At 44.3% G+C, this 26,427-nt stretch overlaps 1 protein-coding gene across 1 annotated transcript; it reads left to right on the forward strand.

Annotated features, from left to right (window-relative positions):
• Window positions 1-415: 415 nt before the first annotated feature.
• Window positions 416-25,344, forward strand: LOC141111150 (nicotinamide N-methyltransferase-like). The gene is made up of 3 exons (XM_073603194.1): window positions 416-638; window positions 1,716-1,923; window positions 23,448-25,344. Exons 1-3 carry the CDS (start codon window positions 488-490, stop codon window positions 23,875-23,877), a joined length of 789 nt encoding a protein of 262 aa, XP_073459295.1. The 5' UTR covers window positions 416-487; the 3' UTR covers window positions 23,878-25,344.
• The last annotated feature ends 1,083 nt before the right edge of the window (window positions 25,345-26,427 follow it).

Consider the following 26,427-nt stretch of genomic DNA (forward strand, 5'->3'; position numbering starts at 1 on the left):
GAATGTACAATTTACTAATGTAAGAATGTATGAATGTAAGAATGTACGAATTCACGAATGTACGAATTCACGAATGTACGAATGAATGAATTTACGAATGTACGAATTTACGAATTGCGATCATAACGAATGACCTGAAAAACTAAAAACAAAAATAAACTAATGAAAGAAAACGAACATGAACAAATTTTTTGGCTGTGCACATGTCTATGTTCTATACTTGTAATGTAGTATTTTGTTTGAGAGAATCAAACCTCTTCTACCCCCAAACCAGCAAAAAAAAAGCTTCTTTACTTTGTTGGCCGATCACAATGCAGTCACCTGAATCTCTGCTACCAAAGCATGATGACTTGAGTCACAATGTACTAATATTAGGTGACATTCGAACAAAGCCATATTAATATTTAAAAAGTTGAATTTATCCCGCACATCAGAAGATAGGATACACACTGGAAGATTGCTGTAGCGGAGAAAACAATATTACAGGATGGAGCCCGGCTCTCATAAACTCTACCATGTACACGGCTTCCACTCCCGGGATTTCCTAGACACGTACTGTTCCAGTAAACCAGAAATGCCCTTTACTCATGAGGCTTTAATGTATCCTATGGAGAAATTTCACAATGCATTTTCTTCAGGTAGGTAAAGCTTTTTTTTTGATAAATTCTTTGTGCATGAAGTATATATTAGGAGAAATTAAGCATAACTATTGATTTGCAGAATGGTCTTGTACAAGTGAAGATCTGGCTGAAACAGAGGGTGAAAGAATCATATATTTAGATAAACCAGGTAGAGACAAAGTAGAATTTTTGCTGATCCATTCTTTAGGAAAATCAAAAAGCCCTCTAGCGGCACACTGTCACTGCTGCCAGGGCTTCCATCTTCACAGTCTTCTTTCTGGGTTCACGGGCTCTGTCCATTTGAATGGCCGAGCTGCAATGATGCGCACAGGAGTCACGGTCTCAGCAAAGAGCTCTGAATGGACAGCACTGTCTTTTCAGAGGGCAATGTGCATGCACCAGTGTCATCACCGGCTACTACTAAACTAAATATCTCCTAAATGGTGCACACTTAGGAGATATTTACTGTACATATAGGTAAGTCTTATAGGTCTGTAGGTATAAATCAAAAAGTGGACTTTACTACCGCTTTGTTGGAGTATAAGAATATACTGTACATAGGGAGGTTGAACATTAGCAAGAGATTATACACCCAAATGTGTTAAGAGACCAATCATCTCCGCTATAGGGAGTCCTGGTTGTCTACCCCTGGCACAGTCCCTGGCTATATGTGTGGAATGTTCCTACAATGGGATCTTCCTGACATAATTCTCTCTGGTTATGTACTCCTAGAAGTTTTAGCTGCCCCCACCCATCTCTGTGTGTTCCAACTCTTCCTATTACATACTCTATAATATATAACAAATCATGCTGTAAGGGATGGTGAAAGCCCATTGTAATGGACACAGCAGGTGTGCAGAGCCGGGACCTCAGCATAGAGATAGAAGAAACTGGTTTAACTCTCCGACACCTACCAATAACTGAAATATCAGTTTTTAATGAACTGACCTATAAAAAATATGCTCTCTTCTTGAATGGCCTATATTGATATTTATATATAACACAGTTGTGCTTTGACTGTCCTGAATCCAAATGCTTTGCATTGAGACTATTCCACAGCTCTCCTTGAATGTTGTTTTAAATCTTTTACTGCAGGTCACTTTAGGGGAGATGTGTTGATTGATATTAGTACTGGTCCCATCATACATCATCTCTATGCAGCGCTGAAATATTTCAGAGATATCATCCTTCTCAAGGCTTCTGATCACTGTATTGTAGAAGTGAAAAAATGGACAGACAGCCGAACCGGAGCATTTGATTGGTCACACACCACTACACTTGCTACAGAATTGGCAGGAAAGAGGTGAAGTATCTGCCAGTTTTTTGTCCTAGTCAGACTGAATATCCTGTGTGATGAACTAGTAGCGTTGGGAGGAGGACCAAACATACTTTTTAAAACATTTGTAATTTAAATTTTTGTATTACATTATTAATAATATTAATACATATTTAATTACTGTATTTTTAATTAGTCTTTTCAACTTGTGAGGAGATGTGTAAATCAGGTGATAATATTACGAGGGAAAAAGTTATGTTAACCCCTTCACGCCTAGGATAAAACAAATGTATATGCCTAAGCCCTATTCTGCATTTTTGACAGTTAGTAAAGTTAGTAAAACCGTACATATCATCAATACTTTGTGCATCCAGGTGGATTATACCTTGGTTTTTTCAGGACAAATTGGGCTTTCATTTGGTGGTAAATGGTAATGGATATTTCCTGATATTTTTTTAAATTATTATTATCAAAGGAAAACTAGCCCAAAATAGTAAAAAAAAACAAATGTTTAGAAATACCCAAAATAAATTCTCCTGCTCCTGATGATCCCAGCGATACCACATATGTATATTTTATGTTGTTTGTACCCATAGTACAGCCCAGAAACAATAGTGCGCATTTTGCTTTTTTTTAACCCTACTTAAAACACATCGACACTAACTGACACTGATACTAATTTTAAAAAAAATCCTGTCCAAAAAATACTGACCCTGACCTTGACTCAAACACTAACCCTGGCACTGACCTACTAGATCAAACCTTGATCCAGGTATTTATGTTAATTTTTTTTTTTTTTAATTTTTTTTATTTTCGTCACCCTTTTTTTTTTATCTCTGCAAGGACAGAGAATGATACAATGGGAGTTATTTACTAAAGGCAAATCCACTTTGCACTACAAGTGCAAATTACAAGTGCACTTGAAATTGCACTGAAAGTGCACTTGGAAGTGCAGTCACTGTAGATCCGAGGGAGACATGCAAGGAAAATAAAAAACAGCATTTTAGCTTGCACATGTTTGGATAATAAAATCAGCAGAGCTTCCCCTCATTTCAGATCTACCCTTCAGATTTAGAGCAACTGCACTTCCAAGTGCACTTTCAGTGCAATTTCAGTGCACTTTGCACTTGTAGTTTGCACTTATAGTGCAAAGTGGATTCGCCTTTCGTAAATAACCCCCACTGTATCTCTCTTGTCCATTCACAGAGACAGAAAACGTGGGGACGGGCTTCACACTGACTAAACACTGATAGGTAGCCAATTAGAGGTTATTACAGCGATCAGGTGACCCAGAATTGGCCGTTCTGGGTCCTGATCATTGGAACAGGACCCCAGTCTCTGTGCTGGGAGCGCGCCTTGCGATGCGCTTCCAGCACGAAGGGTGATACACAAGTAAGCGGAAAAAAGCCCAGTCCAGTGGGGCCGCATATTTGCATATGGTTGGCGTGAAGGGGTTAATAGAGCATTAATACTCCACTAATAGGGATGAGCTTTATGTTCGGGTGGAACATGAGTTCAACTCGAACATTGGCTGTTCGAGCGTTCGTCGAAATATGAACATTATGGGGCGTTCGCACCAAATTCGAGCGGCGTGTCACGTCCCATAATGCACTGCAACATCGCAGTGCATTGCTGTCTGATGATTGGCCAAGCATGCACTATGACCCGCATGCTTTGGCCAATCACAGCGCCGTCAGCAAAGAGCCATAATTGGCCAAAGGCAGGGTGCCTTTGGCCAATTATGGCTCAGGGGGTTAAGTCCACGCCCCACACTATATAAGGCCACCTGCATGTGTGTGTATGTGTGTGTATATATATATATATATATATATATATATCCACTGTATCCAGTTTAGCTAGATCTCACTGCAGTCTGTTCCTGATGTACTCTTTCTAATATACTCTCAGGCAGGCAGGTGATTCAAGGATCTGTAGTGCATAAAATATATATACAGTCTCCTACATAGAAATATCCACTGCATTCTAGTCTAGCCAAGCCTATATCTGTGTCACGAACGTATGTCCCATTCCAGAAGGCGTGCGCCTATGCGCATGCGCGAGTCACGGACCGCTCGTACGAACGTGCGCATGCGCGTTCGTTAAGACGCGCTTTGGCGCCCAATAGCCTTTAAAAGATGCTCAGTGGCGCTGCCTCTTGCAGTTTGATCTGCTTCCGTTCCCTGTGTTCCTGATTGTACCAGTACTCTGTTCCTGTATTCTGACCCGGCTTCCTGACCCTGCTTATGTCTCCAATCCTGACCTTGGCTAGTTTGACCCAGCTCTGTTACCTGCCTGAATGCCTGTTGCCAAGACCCAGCCTGGACTCTGACTATACTCTGCTTGCCGTTTCTGCTGTATTCCCTGATGTGTATGACCCGGCTCGTCTGACTCTGCTTCTGTCTGCAAACCTGCATCTGCTGATCTGCAAACCTGCATCTGCTAACCTGCATCCGCTGCTCTGCAAACCTGCACCTGCTGACCTGCATCTGCTGCAGGGGCGGCTCCAGCCCAAATTTTTTGGGGGTGCTGTGCAGGTGCTGGAAGAAAAAGCGAGGGTGCTGAAGTGGCACGCGCTGCAAAATTTGCATGTGTGGGCGTGGCCAAAGGGTGGGTGTGGCTAAAATGTGTGTGGCCAAATGTGAGTGATTTTTCCCGATCTATAGCTTGTAGTGTGCCACCTTTCCCTCTTTGTATAGGCTAAAAAGAGCCTGGAGGTACACTGAAGAGATTGCGAAGTAAAAGTTCCATTGAGGCCAACAATTATAGCCCCCAGCATATGTCAGGGCCAGCAATAACCTCAACTCAGTGGGGTAGTTAAGTACAAAAAGTCAAAAGCCACAAAGAAGCCAGAGAATCTAAAAACTCAGTCACACATTGAAAACAGGCCATGCAGTCAGGCACATTGTCCCATACTCCAAAAAAAAACCAAAATGTGCTAAAGGTAATTATCACCACAATGTACGCCACAATAATTCAAAGAAAGCAGTAAAAGCATAAAAAATAATCAATAATATATAAATTAAATATGTGATAAAAACAATAAAAATGTAATCTGTGCATACATCTAAAGTGCAATGTGCAACACAAGTGACCCCTATTAGAATTTCACATCAACAAAGTTCAGTAGAATTGTCTGCAAGCAGAGTGAATCCTTTGCAACCTATTAGCAGCTACCACCATCACCCACTGGGTGAGAGTTCAGCCTGCTTACTAGGGGTTAAGGCCATAGATAGCAGGCCCAACAATGCATGGTCATGTTCCACGGGCAATCAGCATACCACCAACCGGACCTCCTCCAGCATTACCTGCATCAGGGATTGTTCCCACAATAACACACAGCAGCCAGGCGAGCAATTGTACACATACAAATACAAGAGCTGCCAAACAATTTCTAATACTGTTCAGCCAGCCTTATGATCCAGGCCAGGGAGCAAAATCGGGTTGTGACCTCACTGATCTCCACTGTAGTTGTAGAAAACCTACCACCTCCTCCTCAAATGTAAGTTACATTGATTGGTGGAATATATATTTATCAGGTTAGATTTTTTTTTTTTAATGGTAACATGAGGGAGAGTGTTCAGAGGGAAAGTTCACTTTTCTTATAATGAGATATACTGTGACACCACACCAGCAATGTTGGGGCTCATTTCCACTAGCGGTTAGGCAATTGAATCAGCCTTTTCACAACCTGCCAAACATGCTTAGATCACTTTTTAGAGGAACAGTGGTGCCTGTTCCACCTGTAAAACAGCCCTTAGCTGCATTTGACGGTGGTACGTGAGACTGGGGTTGGTAAAACCCTGTGGTTGAGTCACACTTTTACCTTCCCCAATCCCTACTCCCTTTAGCTGCAGAGGTAGCAGCCAAAGGTGTACACATGCCATGTTGTGCCAATATAGCTAATATTGTGCATCTGTATGGGCTCAATAGTATCTTTATGGGCTCAATAGCATCTTTATGCTATTGTGCCTATATAGCTGCTATTGTACCCACATAGCTTTTACTGTGCCCTATCATGCCTACTGACCTTAACTTCTTGCAGAACTTCCAGCTGCTGTGGATCTACCAAGAATGAGGGGCGGACTGCTATTGGTATCACTCCACTCCACGTTGCAGCCGGAACTATGGACAAGGCATTGGCTCATGAGGCAGGCTTGATGCCCCCGCGGCTGCCTGCTCCCTCCTGCCCTGCCTTTCTTGTTCTGTGGCTGGCCGCCGCCTTCATCCACTATCTGTGCCAGAAGGTCGGTAAGCCCAGGACCAATCTACCAGTCACCTGGATGCGATCGACTGGTAGATCGTGGTCCATGGGTTGCCGACCTGGGCTCTATAGTAAACATGATTTCTTCTGGGAGAAAGGAATACTAGGTGTCTGTGTTCCCTCTGACAACACCCCTGAGCATTTTGTAACAACAGCCTCCCTGTGTGTAAATATACACAACATACAGTATATAGGGAATGCTTTCCTCTGTTTCCTTCACTGCCTACACTAAACCAAGGAGCTGTGACTGTCCAGGCTATTGTAGAATTTGGTTCTCCCCTCCCTGAAGCAATGTACAGAAAAAAAAAAGACTCACATGGGTGTTTAAGAGCTGAGGGGTCATTTTGGCTTCTTCTTGCTCTGGCATTGAAAATCATTTTTGGAGTGTGCTGCGAGTATAGGTGTATAGGTGTATGCGGGGATCAGGAGTGCGCTATGTACACAATGCGGGGATCAGGCGTGCGCTATGTACACAATGCGGGGATCAGGAGTGCGCTATGTACACAATGCGGGGATCAGGAGTGCGCTATGTACACAATGCGGGGATCAGGAGTGCGCTATGTACACAATGCGGGGATCAGGAGTGCGCTATGTACACAATGCGGGGATCGGGAGTGCGCTATGTACACAATGTGGGGATCAGGAGTGCGCTATGTACACAATGCGGGGATCAGGAGTGCGCTATGTACACAATGCGGGGATCAGGTGTGCGCTATGTACACAATGCGGGGATCAGGAGTGCGCTATGTACACAATGCGGGGATCAGGAGTGCGCTATGTACACAATGCGGGGATCAGGAGTGCGCTATGTACACAATGCGGGGATCAGGAGTGCGCTATGTACACAATGCGGGGATCAGGAGTGCGCTATGTACACAATGCGGGGATCAGGAGTGCGCTATGTACACAATGCGGGGATCAGGAGTGCGCTATGTACACAATGTGGGGATCAGGAGTACGCTATGTACACAATGCGGGGATCAGGAGTGCGCTATGTACACAATGCGGGGATCAGGAGTGCGCTATATACACAATGCGGGGATCAGGAGTGCGCTATGTACACAATGCGGGGATCAGGAGTGCGCTATGTACACAATGCGGGGATCAGGTGTGCGCTATGTACACAATGCGGGGATCAGGAGTGCGCTATGTACACAATGCGGGGATCAGGAGTGCGCTATGTACACAATGCGGGGATCAGGAGTGCGCTATGTACACAATGCGGGGATCAGGAGTGCGCTATGTACACAATGCGGGGATCAGGAGTGCGCTATGTACACAATGCAGGGATCAGGAGTGCGCTATGTACACAATGCGGGGATCAGGAGTGCGCTATGTACACAATGCGGGGATCAGGAGTGCGCTATGTACACAATGTGGGGATCAGGAGTACGCTATGTATACAATGCGGGGATCAGGAGTGCGCTATGTACACAATGCGGGGATCAGGAGTGCGCTATATACACAATGCGGGGATCAGGAGTGCGCTATGTACACAATGCGGGGATCAGGAGTGCGCTATGTACACAATGCGGGGATCAGGAGTGCCTTATATAAACAATGCAGAGATCAGGAGTGCACTATGTACACAATGCGGGGATCAGGAGTGTGCTATGTACACAATGCGGGGATCAGGAGTGCGCTATGTACACAATGCGGGGATCAGGAGTGCGCTATATACACAATGCGGGGATCAGGAGTGCGCTATATACACAATGCGGGGATCAGGAGTGCGCTATATACACAATGCGGGGATCAGGAGTGCGCTATATACACAATGCGGGGATCAGGCGTGCGCTATGTACACAATGCGGGGATCAGGAGTGCGCTATGTACACAATGCGGGGATCAGGAGTGCGCTATGTACACAATGCGGGGATCAGGAGTGCGCTATGTACACAATGCGGGGATCAGGAGTGCGCTATGTACACAATGCGGGGATCAGGAGTGCGCTATGTACACAATGTGGGGATCAGGAGTGCGCTATGTACACAATGTGGGGATCAGGAGTACGCTATGTACACAATGCGGGGATCAGGAGTGCGCTATGTACACAATGCGGGGATCAGGAGTGCGCTATATACACAATGCGGGGATCAGGAGTGCGCTATGTACACAATGCGGGGATCAGGAGTGTGCTATGTACACAATGCGGGGATCAGGAGTGCGCTATGTACACAATGCGGGGATCAGGAGTGCGCTATGTACACAATGCGGGGATCAGGAGTGCCTTATATAAACAATGCAGAGATCAGGAGTGCGCTATGTACACAATGCGGGGATCAGGAGTGCGCTATGTACACAATGCGGGGATCAGGAGTGCGCTATGTACACAATGCGGGGATCAGGAGTGCGCTATGTACACAATGCGGGGATCAGGAGTGCGCTATATACACAATGCGGGGATCAGGAGTGCGCTATATACACAATGCGGGGATCAGGAGTGCGCTATATACACAATGTGACACCAGCAATGAGGAATGGATGGTCTGATGGATGAATGAATGGATGGATGGATGAGTGAGTGAATGGATGGATGAGTGAATGAATGGACAGATGCATGGATGGATAAGTAAATTAAAGGATAGATGAATGGATGGATAGATGAATGGATAGATGAGTGAATGGATGGATGGATAACTCAGAAATCCTGCATTTTCTACTTGTCAGTCTCTGTAAGATCCATGTGACTTGTGCTGGCAGAGAGGAATGCAGGTGTCAGAATACAGGATAGGTAGATAAACCATCCTGTTCTCCTCTGCTAACCTTCCCACACTGTAGAAACCAGCGTGTTCTCTCCATGCTGGCAGCAGTGCAGACAAACACAACTCACTGTTTCTCAGTGCTGGGCTGAAGAATGTGTCCCCCATAACAGGCTGTGTCCTCTCCTCTCCTCTTTTTCTCTCCAGCTTCCGAATATCCTCTTCTCAGAAATCATAGAAGGCGGGCTGGGGGAAGGGGGCGGGTACAGTCTTTACCATTGGCTGAGGAGGCAGCAGAGAGGTGGATATCCATCCGCCTCTAAAATTAGTCTGTGCCGGTGTCTTATCGAATTCAGTCCCCTATCATATAGTGTCCTCCCTGTACTGCGCAGGCGCAGTACGGAGGACAAAAGAGACGCCGAAAGTCTCCGAAGTTCAACAGCTGATCGTCAGCTGTACACGGCGCCTGCGCATTTATTCTTACCCTATGTCCAGGATCATTCCCTACTATCCAAGTGGACATAGAGTTAGAATAAATATTTGCCGAGCGCAGCGAGGCCGTGCCCGAAGCGTGGCGAGCGAAGCGAGCCCGCGAGGGGCCCTCTTACACTGCCATCGCTAACAGGTGCCCGAGCGCCGTGTACAGCTGATGGTCAGCTGATCAACTTCGGGCATTTTCGGCATCTCCTGCTCCTCCGTACTGCGCAGGCGCTGCGCCTGCGCAGTACGAGGCGGACACTATCTGATACGAGGACACTATATGGCAGAACACCGGGTCTAGCTAAAGATTTTCGGCTTCTGCGGCCGCAGCTGTTGTATCCTTCCACAACAAAAAAAGAGTCCCCAGCTTCCAGGCAGAAATAGAGAACATGCAGGCAAGGAAAGAACAAACAAAAAAACAATAACATCTGCAAATACTACCATGTGGATTTTGGGGGTGCTATGGGGGTGCTTAAATAATTTTTGGGGAGGCTTGAGCACACCCAAGCACCCACCTAGCGCTGCCCCTGATCCGCTGCTCTGCAAACCCGCATCTGCTGACCTGCATCCGCTGCTCTGCAAACCTGCACCTGCTGACCTGCATCCGCTGCTCTGCAAACCTGCATCTGCTGACCTGCATCCGCTGCTCTGCAAACCTGCACCTGCTGACCTGCATCCGCGACCACTTCAAGCAGTAAGGACTCAGGCACCTTTACCTCAGTGTGCTTTTACCTCCACTGTTCCCACTCCAGTGGTCTCCGAGCCAGGGTGGTACGGGAGGTCTCCCTCCACACGTCATGCTCACATCCCAGGTACGTTACAGTATCAAACCGCCATGTCTGAGCCTGCAGGAGGAACCTCGCCTATGGACTTTGTCTATCAAACTCTCCATCTTCCTGGCAGACGGTCCTGCATTAAATCTGGAATAGTGACCCAGGAGACCCCTCCTTTGCCTGTAATCACCCTTGTGGATCATAAGGAACTTCTGAGCCTGAATGCTATTTCCTCTCCTTTGTTTCCAGTCATCCTTGGCTTCAGGCACACAATTCCCAGATCGATTGGGGAACCGGAAGTGTTAGGTTCCAGTCACCTTACTGCCTGCACCATTGCATGCCATCATGCCCCAGTACCTCTGGTCCATTGTTATGCCTGGAACCAGATCCTGAAACTTGCTCTGCTGTGCCCAAACAATACCATGAGTTCTTGGACGTTTTCAGTAAACGTGGGGCCGAAGTTCTTCCACCTCATCGTCCATACGACTGTCCAATTGAGCTTCTTCCCGGTGCTGAGATTCCTTTCGGACGTATCTTTCCTTTATCTGAACGGGAACTAGGGGTACTGAAGGAATACGTTGATGAAAATCTTAAGAGGGGATTCATCCGCCCTTCCACCTCTCCAGCAGGAGCAGGAATCTTTTTTGTGGAAAAGAAAGACCACTCTCTCCGACCCTGTGTGGACTATCGGGAGCTGAACAAGATCACGGTTAAAAACCGTTACCCTTTGCCCCTGGTGCCTGAACCCTTTCAAAGACTTAGAACCGCCTCTGTGTTTACCAAATTAGACCTGCGGGGGGCTTACAACTTGGTCCGCATCCGTGCAGGGGATGAGTGGAAGACTGCCTTTCGTACTAGGTTCGGCCATTACGAATATCTAGTAATGCCTTTTGGGTTATGTAACGCCCCAGCCACATTTCAGCACCTGATTAATGATGTTTTTAGAGACTGTCTGGACATTTATGTAGTTGTCTATCTAGATGATATTTTGATTTTTTCTTCTTCCCTCGAGCAGCATCGAGTACATGTCAAGAGTGTACTCTGTCGCCTTCGTCAACACAGACTATACGCAAAACCAGAAAAATGCGAGTTTGAGCGACAGAGTATCCAGTTCCTTGGTCTCGTGATATCAACAGAGGGATTCAAGATGGATCCTCAAAAAGTGTCAGCCGTTCTGGATTGGCCTGCACCTTCAGACAAGAAAGGGGTGCAGCGCTTTGTTGGTTTTGCAAACTTTTATCAGAGATTCATCAAGGGCTTCTCTGCTATTATCTCCCCAATCACGCAGCTGACCAAGCAGAATGCTCGGTTCCAGTGGACTCCCAAGGCACAGACCGCCTTCACAGACTTAAAGAAACTTTTCACATCGGCTCCTATTCTGAGTTATCCTGACCCTGCGCTCCCTTACCTACTTGAAGTAGATGCTTCCGAGACTGCGGTTGGAGCCGTCATCTCCCAACGCCAGGGTCTCAAGGACTTGATGCACCCCATAGCTTTCTTCTCCCGGAGGATCACCCCATCCGAAAGGAACTATGACGTTGGGGATAGGGAACTACTGGCCATTAAATCGGCTCTTGAGGAGTGGAGGTATTTGTTGGAAGGAGCAGCGCACCCCATACTCATTTATACAGATCATAAGAACTTAGAGTATCTGAGAGCTGCCAAACGTCTGAGACCCCGCCAGGCACGATGGGCATTATTTTTCTCTAGGTTCTCATTTCACATAACTTACCGGCCTGGCTCCAAGAACACCAAACCGGATGCTCTTTCTCGCATGTTTTATGATCCGAAGGAAGTACCAGCTCCAGACACCATTCTATCGGAAGGTAACTTTTTACTTCTGCAAACTGACCTCATGTCCAGCTTGAAGCAAGCCTCTGCAGGTGTGTCTGCCCCTCCCGGAGTTACTCTGCTACTTAAGGATGGTCTACTGTGGAGGAACAGCAAGATCTTTGTGCCTGAAGAGGTCCGAGTCACAGTGCTGAATTTGTGTCATGATCATCCTCTGGCAGGCCATTTCGGAATGCATAAGACTCTGGAGCTAGTCCAACGTACGTTTTGGTGGCCGGATCTTGAGAAGAACTGCAGGGAATATATAAGCTCTTGTGCCACCTGTATCCGTAGCAAGACCACTAGAAGCAAGGCCTGGGGTCTACTCAGACCTTTACCAGTCCCCGACCATCCTTGGAAAATGATTGCCATGGATTTCGTAGTGGAACTGCCTCCATCGGAGGGATATTCAGTGATCTTCGTCGTGGTTGACCGTTTATCCAAGATGGTCCACTTTGTTCCATTAAAAAGCACACCCTCTGCCATGGAAACTGCCCAAGTCTTCATTAGAGAGATAGTAAGGCTACACAAGGTTCCTGCGGACATTGTTTCGGACAGAGGGGTGCAGTTCACCTCTCGTTTCTGGAGGGCTTTATGCAGGGCTTTGAAGATTTAACTGTCTATGTCCTCATCCTATCACCCTCAGACTAATGGGCAAACTGAGAGGACGAACCAAACGCTCGAGCAGTATCTCCGATGCTTCACCTCCTTTGTTCAGGACGACTGGGTATCATTACTACCTCTGGCAGAATTTGCCTTTAATAATGCCAGTCATTCGGCTACAGGTCAGTCGCCATTCTTTGCCAATTACGGGTACCATCCAACCTTCCTACCTGATCGCATCCCGGATTCATCAGTTCCGGCAGTCCAGAGTACTGTCGATTTCCTGACTCGCAATAGCAAGATATTACAGGAAGCCATGACCAGGGCACAGGCAACCAATAAGAAGATGTTTGACAGGAAGAGGAGGGGGGAGTTATGTCTGCAACAGGGCGATCAAGTATGGTTATCCACCACCAATCTTAAGATGGCCTGCCCTGCAAGGAAATTGGCACCCAAATTCATTGGTCCTTTTCCAGTAAAGTGGAAATTAAATGACGTTTCCTATGAACTTGTCTTACCGGAGTCTTTGAAAATCCATCCGGTATTTCATGTCTCATTATTGAAACCTACAGTACCGGATGCCTTTCCTGACAGAGGATCAAGACCACCTGAACCTGTGATCATTGACAGAGATGAGGAGTTTGAAGTAGAGGTCGTCTTAGACTGCCGAAGAAGAAGGAATCAGCTACAGTTCCTGATCAAATGGAGAGGTTACGGTCTGGAAGAAAATTCTTGGGAACCCCAACGGAACATTCACGCTCAAGAATTAAAATTAATCCAGGCCTTTTTCCGTAATCACCCCCAGAAAAGAGTTCTCTTGGGCACCCGGAGGTTGCCCTTAAGGGGGGGGCACTGTCACGAACGTATGTCCCGTTCCAGAAGGTGTGCACCTATGCGCATGCGCGAGTCATGGACCGCTCGTACGAACGTGTGCATGCGCGTTCGTTAAGACACGCTTTGGCGCCCAATAGCCTTTAAAAGATGCTCAGTGGCACTGCCTCTTGCGGTTTGATCTGCTTCCGTTCCCTGTGTTCCTGATTGTACCAGTACTCTGTTCCTGTATTCTGACCCGGCTTCCTGACCCTGCTTATGTCTCCAATCTTGACCTTGGCTAGTTTGACCCAGCTCTGTTACCTGCCTGATTGCCTGTTGCCAAGACCCAGCCTGGACTCTGACTATTCTCTGCTTGCCGTTTCTGCTGTATTCCCTGATGTGTATGACCCGGCTCGTCTGACTCTGCTTCTGTCTGCAAACCTGCATCTTCTGATCTGCAAACCTGCATCTGCTAACCTGCATCTGCTGCTCTGCAAACCTGCACCTGCTGACCTGCATCCGCTGCTCTGCAAACCCGCATCTGCTGACCTGCATCCGCTGCTCTGCAAACCTGCACCTGCTGACCTGCATCCGCGACCACTTCAAGCAGTAAGGACTCAGGCACCTTTACCTCACTGTGCTCTTACCGCCACTGTTCCCACTCCAGTGGTCTCCGAGCCAGGGTGGTACGGGAGGTCTCCCTCCACACGTCAGGCTCACATCCCAGGTACGTTACAATCTGACTGCAGGCCATTCCTGTTGTACGTTTTCAAATATACTTTCAGGCAGGCAGGCAGACAGCCAGGTGATTCAGTGATCTGCAGTGCATTAAATATATATATACAGTCTCCTACATATATATATCCACGGCATTCTAGTCTAGCCAAGCCTATATCTGACTGCAGGCCATTCCTGGTGTACATTTTCAAATACACTTTCCGGCAGAGAGGCAGGTGATTCAGTGATCTGCAGTGCATTAAATATATATACAGTCTCCTACATATATATATATATATATATATATATATATATATATATATATATATATATATATATATATATATATATCCACTGCATTCTAGTCTATCCAAGCCTATATCTGACTGCAGGCCATTCCTGGTGTACATTTTCAAATACACTTTCAGGCAGGCAGGCATGTGATTCAGTGATCTGCAGTGCATTACATATATATATGTATATATATACATATATACAGTCTCCTACATATATATATCCACTGCATTCCAGTCTAGCCAAGCCTATATCTGACTGCAAGCCATTCCTGTTGTACGTTTGCAAATACACTTTCAGGCAGGTGATTCAGTGATCTGCAGTGCATTAAATATATATACAGTCTCCTACATATATATATCCACTGCATTCTGGTCTATCCAAGCCTATATCTGACTGCAGGCCATTCCTGGTGTACTTTTTCAAATACACTTTCAGGCAGGCATGTGATTCACTGATCTGCAGTGCATTACATATATACATATATATACATATATATATATATATATATACATATATACAGTCTCCTACATATATATATCCACTGCATTCCAGTCTAGCCAAGCCTATATCTGACTGCAGGTCATTTCTGGTGTACGTTTTCAAATACACTTTCAGGCAGGTGATTCAGTGATCTGCAGTGCATTAAATATATATACAGTCTCCTACATATATATATCCACTGCATTCTAGTCTAGCCAAGCCTATATCTGACTGCAGGCCATTCCTGTTGTACGTTTTCAAATACACTTTTAGGCAGGCGATTCAGTGATCTGCAGTGCATTAAATATATATACAGTCTCCTACATATATATATCCACTGCATTCTAGTCTAGCCAAGCCTATATCTGACTGCAGACCATTCCTGTTGTACGTTTTTCTAGTAAACTTCAGGTGGAGTTTTGCTAATAAAATTTTACAGCATGTCTGGAAGGCCACCAAGGAGAGGCAGACACTCACAGGCCACTAAAAGAGGGCAAACAGGCTCTGTGTCTACAGCCAACAGTGCTGGTCATGAACACAGTGCATCCTCAGCACGTGGCCATGGGGCACACTTGTCCTTATTTTCGGCAGCTGGCCGTGTTGATCCACAACATGCAGAAGAGTTGGTAGACTGGATAACTAAGCCATCTTCATCCTCCTCATCCTCTGTTACCTAGGCTCAGAGTAGTTTGCCTGCCAATGCAGCTACCAAAGCGGCCTATTCCATCAGCTCAATGTCAGTCACTCCTTCCCTAGCCCCACCATCATGCATGGAGGAGTCCCCCGAACTGTTTGACCAGTGTCGGGTACATGCTGCAGGAGGATGTGCAGCATTTTGAAGGCTCCGATGATGGTACCCAGGTTGAGGAAGGCAGTAACGTGAGCCCAGAGAGAGGGGGCACCCAAGAAGGACAAGAAACTGGCAGTCGTGTTCCCCCAGCTGCAGCATACTGCCAGGTTTGCTTCAGTGACGAGGAGGGAGGGGATGATGAGGTCACTGACTCTACGTGGGTGCCTGATAGAAAAGAGGAGGAGAAGGAGGAGGAGGCACATCTCCAATGAGGCAGGATGCCCTCCAGGGGCCAGCTTAAGGGCAGCCACCCAACTACATCACACCACAGAGCTCCGAATGTGCAGGGTGCTGCTGACCCCCTGCATATTTTGAAAAGTTCTTTGGTGTGGGCCTTTTTGATACGTGTGCAGCAGATCACACCAATGCCGTTTGCAACATATGTCTGAAGTGTATCAAGCGTGGCCAAAACAGCAGCCGCTTGGGCACCACATGCTTGACCAGACATATGTCGACCTCCCATGCAGTCCATTGGCAGAAATACTTAAAAGATCCACACCAAAGAACAAGGTGGACCTCTCCTTGCTCCTCATCAGCTGGGATCTCAAACCCCACTATACCTTCAGTCCTCACAGAAACCTGCACTGAGAGGAATGAAGGTGTAGAATTAGGTGTGCCAAGTACTTGTGGGCAATCTGCTATCGCTACACCAACACCTGATTGTAGCAGACAAATTTCCCTACCCAGATGCTAAACCGTCGAAAGAAATTCAGTCCTAGCTATCCACATGCTCAGAGGCTGAATGCTAGCTTGGCTAAATTGCTAACACTTGAAGTAGAATAGTAAAGTATCGAACCAGGCAGAAATTCAGCAATGCAGGTTTATTAACAGCTGATAACATACAGGTTTATGTTCAAAGTATTACAAGATACAGGTCTAATTTATACAGTTTCTTACAATGCAAGCATATTGGATATAGGTATTCTTATCCTCTAACCAAATTTAAACAGTTGTGAATTGTTCTCACCTTGAACCAGAATGGGTCTTTTCTGTCAATTCTTGGGAACCCGTCACCTGATAGGGACCAGTCGATCGGCCGGTGGTCTGGTCCCCTCACAGAGTTCTGGGTTCCAGCTCGACCAAGTTTGTGAGGGAAATTCACCTGAGACCACATTCTGGAACAAGTAAAGAAGTCTTCTCTGACTCGTACGAGGAGACAAGTTACGGACAGATACTTGCCCATTGGTTCTGACCTCTATGACCTGTGCAATAGGGCAGCATACACAGAGTTCACCCTTATGAGCTCCTATCTGACTTGTCTGTCTAACAATTGTAGAGCTTGCATTTATATACCCTTTTACAAGTCTTATCTTAACATCTCTCTTACATATGATTGGTCGCTAAGATCTACGTCAATGTAACTAACCATAAATCTGACACCTGTTCTACAACCAGATAAACTTAAATATTCCCAAAATTCCTATATGTTCATTAAAGTGATTTTGGTTTTGTCCAATTAAAAACACCTGTATAGAGACAGTATGGCACCCAGCTGTGTTATCAAACTCTCCTTATCTTGAACAGATTTAACTAGCTTCAAGGATTTGTAGATTTACGACTTTGAGACAATTAACTTTCAATAACCCCACCAGATGTGTTTATATGTCTCACTATATGTATGTATTTTAACAGTTTTAATGAGGGCACAAGCAGACTTTTGTTTGACCCTGTCAAACTTAATTTAATGTACTGTACATAACTTTAATTATTTCTAAACCACCTGTTTTCTTATCTTTATCTGTCTGATTTATATGTATTTCAGACTTGAGACAATTCTATATAACTTGAATCTATTCTAATGAACTTTCACCCAGTAGACTTAATCTTAATACATTTTCGAGAACACCTGTGTACAAGTACTTGTCATAAAGCAGAGGTCATTCAACACTTAAAAATGAAGACTTTAATCTTTGGAAAATACAGTATACATTATTAAAGATTAATAATTGTTGCTTTACTTATTGATCAATAATATTGATAAAACTACTATTATATAATAATATGAATAATAATAATAATTATCAATAAAATATATGCAAATCAATATGAATAATATGAAATACATTGGCTAATATGAGATTCTACAACACACTCCAACTGCTGCCTTTTCAGCTGGTAGACTGTGCCCCCTTTCGTGAATTTGTGGAATGTGCGGCACCTCAATGGCAGGTTGCCAAATGCCATTTCTTTTCACGGAAGGCCATTCCGGCTCTCTACCGGCATGTGGAAGGCAATGTTTTGGCCTTGTTGGACAGGGCGGTCAGCGGTAAGGTGCATATTACTGCTGACTCATGGTCCAGCAGGCATGGACAGGGACATTACCTTTCTCTCACAGCACACTGGGTAACTCTGTTGGCAGCTGGGAAGAATGCAGGACAGGGTGCAGTATTGTTGGAGCTTGTTCTGCCACCACTCCTCCAAAATGCTAGTAGTGGTGATTCTGCCACACCTCTCTCCTCCACCACATCCTCTTCTTCTTCCTCTGTGGCCTCTTCCTCTGCAGATTTCTCCTCAGAACCAGCGGTGCTCCTTATGCATTCAAGGGGCTAAGATGCCATGCAGTGCTTGAGTTGGTCTGCTTAGGGGACAGGAGCCACACTGGGGCAAAGATTCTGTCAGCTCTGCAGGGGCAGACACAGAGGTGGTTGACGCCACACCAGCTTCAGCCAGGAATGGTGGTTTGCGACAATGGCACCAACCTCCTCTCCGCCCTCCGACAGGGACACTTGAGCCATGTTCACTGTTTGGCTCACGTCCTTAATTTGGTGGTACAGCGGTTCTTGTGCAGATACCTGGGCTTACAGGATCTCCTGAGGAAGGCCAGGAAAGTCTGTGGGCATTTCCGCCGGTCATATAATGCCAGTGCTCAGCTGGCTGACCTTCAAAAGGAATGTAACCTGCCCAAGAACCGCCTCATTTGTGACATGCCCACCAGGTGGAACTCAATGTTGGCAATGCTGCAGCGGCTGCACACGCAGCAGAGGGCCATCAATGAGTACCTGTGTGAGTATGGCACCAGGACAGGGTCAGGGGAGCTTGGCTTTTTTTCACCACTCCAGTGGCTACTGATCAAGGATGCATTCACTGTCCTGTCACCATTTGAGGAGGCCACGAGGATGGTAAGCAGTGACAGTGTATGCATCAGTGATAATAATAGAAACCTTCGCGCCAGTGGTGTCGATAGCAGATAATATATATGAATTACATATACTGGTGGTACATCTAGTAAGAAAACATTCCCAACAATAAAAAAAAAAATAAAATAAAATAATAAAAAAATTGTGGAAATATATAAACAATCAGTGTAAGCTGCTCCCCAATTTTTGAATAATCAAAAAAATAGATAATCAAAAAAAGGAATGTAAGAAAGATAGGGGGCGCTAGATACCATAATATTCAAGGGCTCCAAAAAAATATATATATCTCCTGCATTACCAAAAAAATGGAAATGTAAGAAAGCTAGGGGGCGCTAGATACCATACTATTCAAGTGCTCTAAATACATATATCTCCTGTGTTACCAAAAAAAATGAAAATCATAATATTGACAAATAATAGTTAGATTACACATTGAAGTGCCCACATTAGTGAAAACATATATAGTGATTGATTGTCCACATAAAAACGTGATTGAAGTAGTTGAAGTGATATCTTTCAATATTATCCCAATCTTGTTGCTGTAAACAAAAGGTTTTCCATCACCAAAGAAACAAAAGAAAAGGAAAACACCTCGAAGTAGTAGATATCTGCTTACCAGATACCAATGACTCCTTTAGTTAAAAAGAGAGTCACTAGGGACGCTTCCCTGAAGACGTTCACTACGAAACGTACGTCGGAGCGGTACGTGGTCACATGTCCTATCATCCAACAACATCCGGATCCTTTGGCTGCCCCCCTGTGTAAGCTGGAACGCACGCCAGCGTGGAGGAGACATGAAAGGCTTTTTTTGACTGCGAAGTCACCCTGACATGCAAGCAGCCCCAGTGCCGGGTAGGCACCCACCAATGTAAGCGGCCATTTGGCTTTTTAATTTGTTTACTTTTTTAATAAATGGTTTTACGCTATGGAGACTGTTTTTGTTTCCTATGTATCCTTATCCTATCTTGAATGAGCCTGATGGGAATGATCTATGCCTATAATACCAACCACAGCCCGGCCATCCATGTGAGCAGGCACAACCCTGCACAAGCGCTAGTGACTCTCTTTTTAACTAAAGGAGTCATTGGTATCTGGTAAGCAGATATCTACTACTTCGAGGTGTTTTCCTTTTCTTTTGTTTCTTTGGTGATGGAAAACCTTTTGTTTACAGCAACAAGATTGAGATAATATTGAAAGATATCACTTCAACTACTTCAATCACGTTTTTATGTGGACAATCAATCACTATATATGTTTTCACTAATGTGGGCACTTCAATGTGTAATCTAACTATTATTTGTCAATATTATGATTTTCATTTTTTTTGGTAACACAGGAGATATATGTATTTAGAGCACTTGAATAGTATGGTATCTAGCGCCCCCTAGCTTTCTTACATTTCCATTTTTTGGGTAATGCAGGAGATATATATATTTTTTTGGAGCACTTGAATATTATGGTATCTAGCGCCCCCTATCTTTCTTACATATGCATCAGTGATACTGTCCCTCTTGTCTTCCTGTTGGAGCACACGCTTCGTGGAATAATGGACAGGGCACTTGAGGCAGAACAGAGGAGGACTTCCTTACCTCTCAAGGCCCCCTCTATCCAAACAGTATTCCTGCGGGCCCGCCGATCACACAGGAGGAGAGGGATTGTGTCAGCATGGAGGTGGAGCCTAGCACTCAGCATCAGCAGCAGTCTTCAAGGTATCGTTTTCAGTCCCCAGAAACCCATGGACTTGTACGTGGCTGGGAGGAGGTGGCTGTGGATCATGTCATCCTTAGTGACCCAGATGACTCCGGATCAAATGCCAGCAAACCTTCACTGCATGGCCTCCCTGATCCTGCAAAGTGAGCGAAAAGGACCCTCGGATTCGTGGTATCAAGGAGAGGGATCATTACCGGCTGGCAACCCTTCTTGATCCACGTTACAAGGGTAAGGTTGCGAAACTTATCCAGCCTTCGCAGAGGGAGCAGAGGATGAAACAACTTCGGGAGGCCTTACAGAAAGTTTGTGCAATGCGTTTCCAGAGCCTGGGAGGTTACAATTTCCTGGTCCTCCTGGACAATGTGTTGCTGAGGCTTCGGTCAGTCACAGAAGGAGCGGTGGAGATGGTGGCTGTCTGACCGATGCGTTCAGACAATTCTTTAGTCTGCAGCCCCAAGGTCTGATCGGTTCCAGCGTCTGATATACATAGTGCAGGAATACTTGGGGGCAGGATCAGACTTGGAGACCTTTCCAACCAAAAATCCACTGGGTTATTGGGTCTTGAGGATGGATCACTGGCCGGAGCTTGCACAATATGCATGTCTTACATCCAGCATTCTTTCTGAACGCACATTCAGTGCTGCTGGAGGCTTTGTAACCGATCACAGAGTGCACCTGTCCACAGACACATCGGCTCACCTTCAAAAAATTGAATCAGTCTTGGATCACCAGTTACCAAGCACCTGATGCTGATGTAACTGATTCATTTTTCTATGAATGTGAGATCCCTTGAAGACTGCCTATGCTGAGTGACTATTCTGTTATGCTGAGTGACTATACTATTCCTCCTCAATGTTCATGTTTGATAGCTTCTAAGAACATTTTTGTTTCAGGGCACCACCACCAATGCCTAAGGCCTAATTTTTCTGCCCCTGTTTAACAGGGGCATGTAATTGCAATATTTGCTCTAATATTTCACAGCAGGGCCCATTCCTGCGCTCAACAAGAGTATCTGTGAGGCTTTACAGTGTTGTGCCACCACCACCACAGCCGCCTAAGGCCCAATTTTCCTGCCCCTGTTTAACAGGGGCATGTAATTACAATATTTTCTCCAATATTTCACAGCAGGGCTTGTTCCTGCGCTCAACAACAGAATCTGTGAGGGGTTACAGTGTTGTGGCACCACCACCACTGCCTAAGGCCCAATTTTTCTGCCCCTGTTTAACAGGGGCATGTAATTACAATTCTTGATATAATATTTCACAGCAGTGCCTGTTCTAGTGTTCACCAAGTGTAACTGTGAGGGCTTACAGTATTGTGGCACCACCACCACACCGTCACCAAAGGCTCAATTTTTCTGCCCCTGTTCAACAGGGGCAAGTAATTACAATTCTTGATATAATATTTTACAGCAGGGCCTGTTCCAGCACCTACCAAGAGTAACTGTGAGGGCTTACAGTGTTCTGGTACCACCAACACCTAATGCCGTGTACACACGACTGGACTTTTCGTCGGACTGAACCCCGGAGGACTTTTCAACGGAGTTCCGACGGAGTTCCAACGAAACGGACTTGCCTACACACGATCACACCAAAGTCCGATCTTTTTGAACGTGATGACGTACGACCGGACTAGAATAAGGAAGTTCATAGCCAGTAGCCAATAGCTGCCCTTGTGTCCTTTTTTGTCCATCGGACTAGCATACAGACAAACGGATTTTTCAATTGGACTCGAGTCCATCAGAAAGATTTGAAACATGTTCTATTTCTAAAGTCCGACAGACTTTTCCACAGAAAAGGTCCGATGAAGCCCACACACGATCGAAATGTCCGCCGGATTCGTTCGGATGGTCGGACCAGTTTGGTCGAAAAGTCTGGTCATGTGTACACGGCATTAGGCCCAATTTTCTGCAGAGTATATAGGACAGGCCTTATAGTATATACAAGCGGTCCCCTACTTTCAAACATCCGACTTACAAACGACTCCTACTTACAAACGGAGGGAGACAACAGTAAGTGAGAGGAAATCTACCCCTAGGAAGGGAAATTCTCTCCTGTAACAGTTAATATGGGGAAAAAGGTGTCTCCACTGATGCTTTATCACCAATCCTTGTTTCCCTAATAACCCCAAATTTTCAAAATCCAATTGTCATTGGAACAGTAAGTGAGGTGAAATCTTCTGAACAGGGGCACAGACAGCAAAACAAATGTTACAGGGGTGACAAAATTACAAACAGATTCAACTTAAGAACAAACCTACAGTCCCTGTCTTGTTTGGACCGCCTGTATACTGCTGTTCAGAATATATAGGGCCCCACGCCTTTTCTTTTTTTAACTTGGGTACGGGGTTCCCCTTAATATCCATACAAGACCCAAAGGTCTTGGGGATGGTACCCATGCCGTTTTTCTCAATAACATGTCCCCTGGGGCAGGACCCAGGTCCCCAAACACTTTTTAGGACAATAACTTGCATATTAGCCTTTAAAATTTGCACTTTTGATTTTTCACATTCGGGTCCCATAGACTTTAACGGTGTTCGAATGTTCGCACAAACTTTCAGTCCGTTTGCATGTACTGCCGCAAACCAGGGGGTGTTCGGCTCATCCATATCCACTGACATCAAATGTAATACTGCTAGAAGAACCTTTTTTTTGGGTATGCAGCATATGATCCCCAGCAAAAGAGGTAGAGGGAATTGGTGGTTAGTGGCTAGCTGTAAGTGCTTCATCTCTATGGTAAATGGTTGGAGTCGACACTCCTCTTCCACTGATATCTGAAAGTCTCTTCTACAGCTCAGAAATGTTAACAGTATGTAACAACTCAAGCCCAATATACTCAATGCCTCTCAGAATATCAGTTAAATGCTTTATGTGACAGGGGATTTGCTTCTTCCTTCCAGTGACCAATGTGAGGAGAAGGAAATCGGACTCAGGGCGGCAATTAAACATGTTGTAAAATTTGATCTCAAACAGGAAAATCTCACAGGCTCAATTGGGCTACCACAAGCAGACTGCCTTGTGTTCTGGGGTATTCCGGAAGCCATCAGCAAAGACCTTGAAGAATTTGTGAGAAACTTCAGGAAATTCTCAAAGCTTCTCAAACCTGGCGGGCGCATTATGTATTATGGAGCTTTAAATTGCACATTCTATATGGTTGGGGGAGAGAAGTTCAATTTTTGTAAATATAATGAAAGTGACTTTAGAAGTATGCTTAGTAATGAGGGGTTCGTTATCACCCATTTGAAGGTTTCCCAAAGAAAGGCTGAGAGTAATCTGACAGATTTTGATTTAGTTATGTTCTGTACAGCTTATAAAGAACAGAAGATTTAGGCCTCATTCGTGTTAGAAAGTGCTCATGAATTTCATGAAAGAACATAGTGTGTTTTTGGTGCAATTTTAAAGTGTAACGTTAAAATGTAATACAAAGCAAAATGTGGGTGGGAACTTTGCGTGCGTTTTCCACAGATTTCTTCCTGGGAAATGTACCATGTGATTTAAAAAATGCAGTAATTAAAAAAAAATGTATGAATTTTCTATGCATCACCATGTGTTACTTTGATTATAAGGCAAAACACATTTTACCAAAAACTCACAAATGATGCTGAAAGCAGGATTTGTGGAAAACAAAATGCACTGCCATCTTACACAACACATTGATGCGAACAGCTTCATAGATCAGTGTTTCTCATCCTTTTTTCTGTCATGGATCCGTTTAAAATATTGTACATATCTCGAGGCACCCCATTCTAAAATGAAAAAAAAATCTAAACTAATAGTTCTACATAAAAACACGAATAGGACACCCAACATTAGAGATTATTTATATCTTAAAAATGTACACTGGTACTAGCATTCCAGCTTTTCTCTTCTGCCCCAGTTTCTCTCCCTCAATCAGTGGATGTGACCCCAGTGTTGACAGAGAGGGGTAGATAAAGGGGCAAACAAGGATGTCCTCAGGTGCCTGGCGTCCTTCTTCTCAACCTATGCCATCATCAGTTGTTGGGAAACCAGCAGCTGGCCAACACAATGCCCAATGCACAATGTAATGCTGCACATTAAAATCCTGTGGCTTTGTGTGACAAAAAAGGCAGGCATGATACACCCTCTGGTTTGTTGACAATCTTTGGGAAATTTTTTGGCATTTTGCCAAGGCACCCCTAAAGAGCCCAGAAAGCACCCCAGTGTGCCATGGCACCCTGGTTGAAAAAGACTGTCATGGATTATAATGGCAACTAGTTTTCATGAGCTTTTATTATGCTGTGATAGTGGGTTGTAGTGCATATAATAAAACAATGGTACGAATGGGTCTTGAGTTTACATATATGCAAATTGGATGCGTTTTTAACCGCATCCAAATTGCATAACATGTGAGTGTGACCGGCTTCGCACCTGAATCTCACCTGAACCGGTAAACAGAAATGCACAGAGCAAACCACACTGCAGATATGTGAACTCAGCCTTAGGTAGCTAACAAACCCCAGAATTGTATTTCAGCAAGTCACCTATGTACTGGTAGAACACCTCAAATGTTGAGGCAGTCCTCTGAATATAGAGATCACCAACCACAAACCAGCTTCCAAACCCTGAACACCAACTTTTCACACTGACAGAAATAGGCTGTGGCCATTGATATCTAGGCAGGCTGCCAAAGATACAGAAGCATTGAAGAAGGCATCCTAAGACTTTAGAAAATGTTAGCATCTTTGATTGATGTTTGAGCTAATAAAACAATAAAAATATTCTGTTTCCAGAACTTTTTTTTGTGGTGTTTATACACCTTGACTTACCCACTATTTAGCCCGTTATTAACTCCTCAGTAACCCTAATATATTTTCAATAAACCTTTCTTCCCTTATTTGCTTCTCTGTTTTTTTTTAACAAATTTTCTTTTTACTGTTGATTTATTTTTTATTTTTGCCTGTTTGTCTCATTCATTTTTGTAGCTTCTCCTCACATAAATACCTAAAAAAAAATGTATTTAAAATCTTTTAGTTATTCGTAAAAAATCTCATCATGCTTTGTACCAGAACCATATGTTATGTGCAGACAACGTTTACATACAGTGGTATTGTGTTCTGTCTGAAATTGGTTGGTGGCTATAAACTTGATGTATCAACATTCAGCATGTTCCTTCTATGCCTTCTTTGCTTTTCATAAAGCAAGTTCATTGTTGACTGAGAAGAGGTAACTTCAATTTAATTTAAAAACACATTTATACAGAAGACTATGATATACCAACTGTCCAGACATTTCTGATTTTGTTCAGTTTCCTTTCAGGTGTCCAGACTTTGGCAATTAAAAATGCATATTTAGTCACATCCACAACACCAAATGTATGTAAGTTGTCCAGAAATGCTCCACACCTTAGGCTTGTACTGCAGATAATGGTCACTCATTCATAAAGACTTTCCTTGGTTATTTAAAGGGTGCAGAGCTGCAAAAAGCAGATATCATGGAGTGAAGGAGAGGTTTAAGAAAAGTAGTGATCAAAATTATAAGTAGAATTGTTTAAGATGCCAATTAGTATTATGAAAGACATATGAATCGTGATTATAACTATATAAAAATGTACACATAGCACGTGTCTTTAGATAAACAAATATTCATTGGATATACCAGAATTATACATTTATGCATATAGATAATTATTTTATGTGATATTGATTAATATATATATAACACGTGTCTTTCCTAGATAGACCAGTCTTTAATATATATATATATATATATATATATATATATATATATATATATATATATATATATATAAATCTTGTGATAGTAATAAATCAAAGTTATACTGAACGTATTTTATATTAGACCGGTTACCAAATACTTAAAGATATATATTCTTCTCACCAAAATACAAACAAATACATA

The sequence above is a fragment of the Aquarana catesbeiana genome, linkage group LG10 (genome assembly GCF_042186555.1).
Source record: "Aquarana catesbeiana isolate 2022-GZ linkage group LG10, ASM4218655v1, whole genome shotgun sequence".
NCBI classification, from domain to species: Eukaryota; Metazoa; Chordata; class Amphibia; order Anura; family Ranidae; genus Aquarana; species Aquarana catesbeiana.

Bases quoted from the DNA above. Each gene is read 5' to 3' on its own strand.
- LOC141111150 (XM_073603194.1), top strand. From the start codon at position 488: ATGGAGCCCGGCTCTCATAAACTCTACCATGTACACGGCTTCCACTCC. The intron at 639-1,715 runs GTAGGTAAAGCT...CTTTTACTGCAG, and splicing joins TCACAATGCATTTTCTTCAG to GTCACTTTAGGGGAGATGTG. The intron at 1,924-23,447 runs GTGAAGTATCTG...TCTTCCTTCCAG, and splicing joins ACAGAATTGGCAGGAAAGAG to TGACCAATGTGAGGAGAAGG.